Source organism: Rhinoderma darwinii, unplaced genomic scaffold (genome assembly GCF_050947455.1).
Source record: "Rhinoderma darwinii isolate aRhiDar2 unplaced genomic scaffold, aRhiDar2.hap1 Scaffold_81, whole genome shotgun sequence".
NCBI lineage: Eukaryota > Metazoa > Chordata > Amphibia > Anura > Rhinodermatidae > Rhinoderma > Rhinoderma darwinii.
The window spans coordinates 539,702-548,525 of record NW_027464375.1 but is presented as its reverse complement, the minus strand read 5'-3'; the positions used below and the strand labels follow the sequence as shown (position 1 = coordinate 548,525).

The following is an 8,824-nucleotide window of genomic DNA, read 5'->3' as shown; positions in this document are numbered from 1 at the left end:
GTGCCCATTGGCCACAGATTCCAGATGGAAACTAGTAGACAGGGGGCAACGGCCCCCTGTTCACTAGTTCCAGCCTGGAATCTACAGCCAGTGGCAGTCCCACTTCAGTGTGTGAACTACGGCATTAGGAATTTTCTCATTAGAAAGGAAAATAATTTCTTGTTTTGAATCATTTTCATTCAAGCATTGACTTCTCACTTCTGTTCAGAAACAGAACCATTATCAAGTCATTTCAGTTGTATTATAGTCAGTTCCGTCATTAATTCTGGCCTATTAGGCATCACCCGGCAGTAACAGGATCCCAGCATCATTATTCTTCATTGTTGTTCATACTTAGATGGCCAGTGGAATTATTAGACCTGACATTCCCCAATATAAAGATAAATGATATTAAGGTGTACCTTTTGTACCATTTGTGACCCGCTTAAAAACCTTTTAGGATATGAATCTCAGTGTAAAAAATTCAAGTATCTAGTCTACAATAAAAAACAATGAGTGCATTATACTTTTTATTAGCTTCAGTCACTTGCAGGCTGCACACCCATTCATTTCAATATAAAACAGAGTAGACTTTTATTTTTTGCCGTGTCATTACATCTGTATATTATATGTGGAGTTGTCATTATACACCGTCTCTATGATCTGATGACGGGCATATTCCCCAAACTGCCCCACCATGCTGCCCATACACTGACTGTATAGTCTGTCTCGCCAGCTAAGTCCTTGGTCTCCGTCATCTAATGTTGATGGATAACTGGCATCGCTGGACTCCACCGGCCAGTGAGTCCGCCGCGCCTTGTTCACACTCCTCGATGTAGGCCTGAGGCTCGTTCGCAAGTCAGACTGCTAGCTCTGCCCCCTAGATGTTAATATTGATGTTCAGGTCTTGACAGCTGATATTGATGTCCACAACCATTGGATAGTACATGGGGAAGTGATCTACAACCTTGATGTCTCTGTCCTCAGCGGTTCATCCCTGATAAATGCATTTTATTTGTTGGCACTGCCGATGTAAAACCACTTGGTGGCCAGGATGGAGATGGCCCTTTCAGTGGCTTTTCTGATATTACATGAGAAGCCTTCGCAGTGCAGTGTGGCCAGAGCTAGGCTGAGACTATATAAGTCCAGGTCTTACATGATCATGGTTGATGGCATCTTTAAGAAATTCAACATGTCTGACTACAGCCTCCTTGTCCTCTGAGTTGACCAGATAGCTTGGGATCTGGAGGTGCACGGTCTTCATCAATTTTGGGTGGTTATGAGCCAGACAGCTGTAGATGGATTTGAGGTCATTGATGTTTGGAGAGATTTCCGTCCGGAAAAATCCCCGAATGTTGGCTCCTTTGATGTAGGAGAGGCAGCTCTGCAGAGATGAAGTACTGGCTGCTACTATCTCCTGGTTGTCACTATGTAATTTCAGGAGTAAAGTTGGTATACAGCTCCTGACTTTGTCTGTAAAATATCCAAATAGCGGAAGGCGGCAGCTCTCTGTCAGATCCCTTAACAGGTTTATGGCCGCAATCTGGATTTCTCCATCCGGATAGTCTATATGCTCCCGGGATATTTTAATGAATTGTCTACTGAGGACAGAAAGCTTCAGGCGTCTGATAATGGAGGACAGCGCCCTCAGTGCCGCCATGATGATCTTGATGCTGCTGGTTTTTGATAGTCTAAACTCCATGTGGGCAATGATCTTATTCTTGTAGCTCTCCACCAGTCTTGTAGCTCCGGTGGTGGCATTCCCCAGTGCCTCCATGGCGATGCTGCACAAGATGTTATCGTCCTCTTCTATGATCTTCAGCAGATGTTGGATTGCGCACTCTTGGTATTTCTGCTTTATAAGTCTTGGATGCTTCAAAGCCTCATTGAAGAACATAGCTGCTGTCATTTTGGCCTTTGGGTCCGAATTCTTCAGGGCATTGAGCAGAAACTGAAGGAAATCTTTTGTTATTTTCCTGCCAGATACCAGAGATGTCACAAGCATGTTCATCCCAATACGCTTCTTCTCTGTATCTTCCAGTTCCTTATTCTCTGCCGCAACTTGCTCCCTGTACTTTTCTAGGAGCTCGGCGTGAGGAAGGGTCTGTAACTCGTCATTGACTGGCTCGGTCGGCTGGTTCTCCGATGATTCGGGTACAGTAAAGAATTCCAGGGCAACTTTGGTGGAGTCTTGAAGCTCAGCATGGACATCAGGCAACCAGGTGGAAATGTTGGCCTTCATGTTGCTTATGGCCTTCATAAGTTGCACTTTGCAGCTGCCACCCTTCACAATATATTCTTGGATGCTGCGGCATAAACGTCTTATAGCATAGCACAACGTCTCCTTAGATAGTTGGTCAGGAGCATTTTTGACCACTTGGGCCAGCACTGGCAGCATGTCCAAGATGTGTGGCATGATGACTGTAGCACACAGAGATGTCACTTCTGTCAAAGTGTCGACAATGGCAGCATTGAAATCCTCATAAACGATGTTGTATCTCAGTTCCCCGACCACCGCTTCAAGATGGAGGATGCTCAGCCAGACAATAACCTTCTTAGTCATGGCGTAGGAATAGTATTGTCCCTTCATGTACTCCACCTTCAAGTGCTCACATAGCACATTGATTATATATTCCTTCAGGTAGTGTGCCGCGTCTCTTCTGTACTGAATGACTCTGATGAAGAAGCGGCACATGGCGGCGTTGTATTGAGATGGTAACAGGCTACTCAGAATGGCTTTTTGAAACACATCCGTATAAGTGAGGAGATCTTCAGCCACCTTCTCCTGGATGAAATAAGGGACACAGGCTGCTAAGACGTCTTCTTCCACCAAATCCCAGGTGTCCAAAGCATTTCTGAGCTCTTGATTTGTGTCCACACAGAATGTCTGATGTTTTCTATTCATGATCTTCATATCCACATATCTGCTGAGGCGAGAAATCATTGTGTGGTTACTTGTTTCTAAATCATCTTCCAAAAAGAAAATAGATTCTAGACTTCTCTGTCCTCAATTATCAGCCCCCTCCCCAATAAACATGTGATAACTGCATGAAGAGCGCCCTCCCAAGGCAGAGACAGGACAGTGCGCCCTCTGGTGGTGTAAGAATTTAAAGGTTTCAGAAAATGAAAGCCACATATAAGGTTATATGTAATATTATATAGGATATTTTATTTGGGTAACTCAAAGATGGGTATAGTTGCATTTCTTAATGAAATGTGTCTCATCAGTTTGCAAGATTCCTATTGTTTACCCTGATTCTCACACTAAATGACCCCGACGTTCACAGGTATCTCTTACAGGTGCTAACCAGTAGTGTGAACCCAGTCTTACCCATGGACAAACTCAGGATGTCATAAATGCTAAAGGTGGTTGATAAGTGGCACCAGTATTCTATATCCGCATGTTACATGAGGGGGGAAGTTCTTTTTATCAGGAAGGTCACACTATTTGTCTCTAAGAGGGGCAGACAAGGGGGCATAAAAGACCCAAGCATGACATGAGGGCAGCCACTTGGGAGGCCACTTGAGGAGGGACATACTGGAAAGGAGACTTCCTGGAGTGTGGGGAGACCATGGATGGTAACTATAACCTGTCATGTAATTATTGATGATAAGGAAAAAGTGTCTCTGTAAAGTTCCTTGTTTATGGCTGTCGCTATGTACAAATCTCCATAGAAGTCTCAGAATAACTAACAGTCATTTCACTCTTTATACAATATACATTTTCATACACTCAATCTTGTATTTCATTTATTGCGCCTGACCTTAGAATCTAACCCAGTAAGAGGGTGAAAGAGAAACATTCTTACAGTGGCAGCACATGGAACTCGCTGCAATACTTCACAAGAAACATTCTACATGTTCTCCTCTTACCTCTGAATCGTGGATCTGAAGCTTCTGGATAAAGCAAGATTTCTAGAAGTCACAGGACTCAAGAAAAAGTCAAGTGAGAGCGACGTACCAAAAAGCAAGAAACTATTGGTCTATAGCGGCTCAACGGAATGTGACTGATCCGCAGCTTTTATAGAGAAGGTGAATTATGACATCACTGATGACCTCACACTTACCTTACATTCTAACACACATCAAATGTTTTTTGTTTTTTTTCACATATCTTTATTGAATATCAGTAATAAAAACATTACAACATTTCAATATCCAGTGATTATAAATATCATAATGCTCAACAATTTATCTGCACAATTTACATCAGACAACATATATCTCCCCAATCCCATCCCCCTCCCACCCCAAAGATCATTAAGTACCATAAATTTATTACCTTTTTATGATAAAATAATAATTATACCTTCCTATAGAACACCAATCAATTCCATATCCCCAATATTTCCTCCCACTTTTTTATACAATTTTTCTTGTCTGCTCTTATTTTCTCATATTCTTTAATTGTCTTAACCAACTTCAACCAATCCATAACAATTGGGGATTTACCAGCCATCCAATTTCTTGCAATTATTATTTTTGCGTAAAAGAGAACATTAACCCCTTTGTGCACCGTGACGTGCTATTACATCCGGGTGCGGGTGGTGATGTTTGGAGTGCTCTCCATATGCTGCGTGTGTCGGCTGTGTTTTACAGTGGACACCCGGGACTAACAGTCGGGAGCAGTGATCGTGCTGTTCCTAGCTGTTTAACCCCTCAAATGCTGCTGTCAATCGCGAGCATCTGAGGCATTGAAAAAAGGGGGGCGGCCCCCTCTGACAGTTCATCACCCCCCCAGTTAGATCAGGGGGTGACAATGATTGTAATGGCAGCTCATGGGCCTAATGATGGCGCCCAGAGCTGCCTTCACTTAACTTAAGCCTGTAAAAATGACAATATACTGCAATACGTTAGTATGATCGCTGGTTCAAATCCCCTAGGGAGGCTAATAAAGTGTGTAAAAAAAGTGAAAAAAAGTTTTTAGTAGTGAAAAAAATAAAAGACAAATAGTTAAAAAAAACCTTTTCCCATTTTCCCCCTAAAGTAATGTAAAAAATAAAAGAAGTAAACAAAATTGGTATTGCTGCATGCGTAAAAGTCTGAACTATTACAATATAGCGTTATTTAATGTGCAAGGTGAATACTGTAAAAAATAGAAAACGCCAAAATCGCTGTTTCTTGGTCAACTTAGCTCTAAAAAATTTTGAATGAAAAGTGATCAGAAATTTCTACGTACCGAAAACTGCTACCAATAAAAACTACAGCTCATCCCGCAAAAAATAATCCCTCACACTGCTCAATCAGTCAAAAAAGAAAAAGTTATGACTCTTAGAATGTGGCGACACAAAACATTTTTATTTGAACTAAACGCTTATTATCAATAAAAGTAGTAAAATATTTAAAAAAACGTATATAAAATTGGTATCACCGTAATCGTATTGAGTCACAGAATAAAGATAAGTTGTCGTTTGTACCGCACGGTGAAAGCCGTAAAAACGAAACCCAAAAAACAATTGTGGAAAAAGTTTGTTTTTTATGTCATTTGGCTGCTCTGAATTTTTTACCTCAGATTGTGTTGGTCATCAAGGCTTTTCTTAGAATGATGGGTTTTGCTGTCGCATTACCATGTTGGTATCTCCACACGTTTGATGGCTTCTGCTTTCGGATTATTAACCCCATCCCGCTCCTTGACGTACTATTACGTCATGGCAGCTGTATCGTTCGCGCTCCATGCCGTAATAGTACGTCTCGGGAGTAACGGCTGTTTCGGCCGTCCTCCCGACACATACAGGAGCTGTGACGCTGCTGTCTTGTTCAGCAGCTGTCACAGCTCCTACAGCGGGGACCGATCGCTGTGTCCCCGCTGATTAACCCCTTAAAAGCCGCGTTCTATAGAGATCGCGGCTTTTTAGGGGTTAAGCTGCCATCGCCCGGCCTGCTACGCGATAGCGGCCGGCGATGGTGACTATGGCAACCGGACACCAAACAATGGCGTCCGGCTATGCCATAGACGGAAGCCTAGTGGGTCCTGACAACGTCAGGACCCACTATGCTTGCTGTCAGTGAGTAGCTGACAGTTCTAATACACTGCACTACGCATGTAGTGCAGTGTATTAGAATAGGGATCAGGGCCTCCTGCCCTCATGTCCCCTAGTGGGACAAAGTAATAAAGTTAAAAAAAAGTTAAAAAAAGATGTGTAAAAATAAGAAAATAAAAGATTTAAAAGTATTAAAAGTAAAAATCCCCCTTTTTCCCTTATCAGTCCTTTATTATTAATAAAAATATATAAACAAACAAATAAACTATACATAATTGGTATCGCCGCGTCCGTAACGGCCTGAACTACAAAATTATTTCATTATTTATCCCGCACGGTGAACGCCGTAAAATAAAATAATAATAAACCGAACCACAATCACAATTCTTTGGTCACTTCACCTCCCAAAAAATGGAATAAAAAGAGATCAAAAAGTCGCATGTACCTAAAATGGTACTGATCGAAACTACAGTTCGTTACGCAAAAAAATAAGTCATCGCACGGCTTTATTGATTGAAAAATAAAAACGTTATGGCTCTTAGAATAAGGTAACATAAAAACTGAATGATTGTTTACAAAACTTATTTTATTGTGCAAACTCCATAAGACATAAAAAAAAACTATAAACATCTGGTATCGACGTAATCGTATCGCCCCGCAGAATAAAGTGAATATGTAATTTATAGCGCACGGTGAACGCTGTAAAAAAAAAAGAAAGAAAAAACAATCGTACAATTGCTGTTTTTTAGTCACCACGCCACCTAAAAATAGAATAAAAACTGATCAAAAAGCCGCATGCACCCCAAGAAAACTACAATGGATTCCTCAAGGGGTCTAGTTTCCAAATTGGGGTCACTTTTAGGGGGTTCCCAAAGTTTTGGCACCACAAGACCTCTTCAAACCGGACATGGTGCCTAATAAAAAAGAGGCTTCAAAATCCACTAGGTGCTCCTTTGCTTCGGAGGCCGCTCCTTCAGTCCATTACCGCACTAGGGCCACATGTGGGATATTTCTCAAAACTGCAGAATCTGGGCAATACGTATTAAGTTGCGTTTCTCTGATAAATCCTTTTGTGTTATAAAAAAAATGGTATAAAGAGGATTTTCTGACAAAAAAAAAATTTAAATTTCACCTCTACTTTGCTCTAAATTTTTGTGAAACACCTAAAGGGTTCATAATAGTTCTAAATGCTGTTGTGAATACTTTGAGGGGTCTAGTTTCTAAAATGGGGTATTTGATAGGGGTTTCTAATATATGGGCCCCTCAAAGCAACTTCAGAACTGAACTGGAACCTAAAAAAATAAATAAATGAGGCAATACTTCGCTTCTTACATTATACTGATAATGAGCCGTGCCCACCCCGAGATGACCCCAGTTTTGACCGTTTGTATAAACGGAGACCCCTATTAGACCGTTTCAGTGCCCGGTTTTCCCAAGCATACACCCCCGAGAAGTGTATTTCTATTGATGAGTCCCTGGTACATTTTAAAGGGAGGGTTCAATTCCGCCAGTACCTGCCGGGTAAAAGGGCAAGGTATGGCGTGAAGATGTATAAGCTGTGAAAGTGCATCAGGGTATACCTACAGGTTTAGGATAGATGAAGGAAAAGCCACCCCCAAACCAGACTGCATCCTGGACTACAATAGGTACATGGGAGGGATGGACTTGTAAGATCAAGCCCTGAAGCCCTACAGCGCCATGCGGTGTGGTATAAGAAGCTGGCCGGGCACATCATACAGATGACATTGTACAATGCGTACATGCTACGTCGATGTGCAGGCCAGACGGGAACTTTCCTGGAATTTCAAGAGGTGATTATCAAGAACCTAATCTTTAGGGACCAAGAAGGGGGGGCACCCAGTACTTCTGGAAGCGAGCCCACACGCATCGTACCAGGGTAACACTTTCCAGGAGAAGTTTCCCAAACTGGCAAGAAGGGAAAAAGTCAAAAGAGGTGCAAAGTCTGCTATAAGAGGACGATAATGGATGACACAATATATCAATGTGACACGTGTCCCGAATAACCAGAGCTTTGTATGAAAGTGTTTTAAAATTTATCATACATCCCTTGGCCTTAAGGGTGTAGTTTTTAAAACGGGGTCACTTCTTGCGGGTTTCAACTGTACTGGTACCTCAGGGGCTTCTGCATACATGACTTCGCACTAGAAAATCCCCAGTAGGCCAAATGGTGGTCCTTTCCTTCTGAGCCCTCCCATGGGCCCAAACGGCAGTTTATCACAACAAATGGGGTATTGCGGCACTCAGAACAAATTGCGCAACAGAATGGGGTATTTTGTTTCTTGTGAAAATAAGAAATTTTCAGCCAAAACTACATATTATTTGAAAAAAATTATTTTGTTTTCATTCCCAGCCCAATTCAAATAAGTTCTGTGAAAAAACTATGGGGTCAAAATGGTCACAACACCCATAAATGAATTCCTTGAGGGGTGTAGTTTCCAAAATGGGGTCATTTGTGGTGGGTTTCTATTGCTTTGATACCTCTGGGGCACTGCAAATGCGACATGGCACCCGAAAACCAATCCAGCAAAATCTTTACTCCAAAGGACACACAGCGCTCCTTTCCTTCTGAGCCCTCCCATGGGCCCAAACGGCAGTATATCACCACAAATGGGGTATTGCCGCACTCAGGACAAATTGGGCAACAAAATGGAGTATTTTATTTCTTATGAAAATAAGAATTTTTGAGCTAAAATGACATATTATTGGAAAAAATATATATTTTTTTAATTCCCAGCCCAATTCAAATAAGTTCTGTGAAGAAACTATGGAGTCTAAATGGTCAAATTACCTATAAATTAATTCCTTGAGGGGTGTAGTTTCCAAAATGGGGTCACTTTTGGTGG

The 8,824-nt window shown here is 41.8% G+C and overlaps 1 protein-coding gene across 1 annotated transcript; it reads right to left on the bottom strand.

Annotated features, from left to right (window-relative positions):
* Positions 1 to 502: 502 nt before the first annotated feature.
* LOC142731515 (uncharacterized) lies at positions 503 to 3,957 on the bottom strand. The gene is made up of 2 exons (XM_075849424.1): positions 3,853 to 3,957; positions 503 to 2,903 (listed from the first exon to the last, which is right to left on the bottom strand). Exon 2 carries the CDS (start codon positions 2,891 to 2,893, stop codon positions 1,115 to 1,117), a length of 1,779 nt encoding a protein of 592 aa, XP_075705539.1. The 5' UTR covers positions 2,894 to 2,903; positions 3,853 to 3,957; the 3' UTR covers positions 503 to 1,114.
* Positions 3,958 to 8,824: the final 4,867 nt, after the last annotated feature.

Coding starts and splice junctions, on each gene's coding strand:
- LOC142731515 (XM_075849424.1), bottom strand. CDS start 2,893: ATGAAGATCATGAATAGAAAACATCAGACATTCTGTGTGGACACAAAT.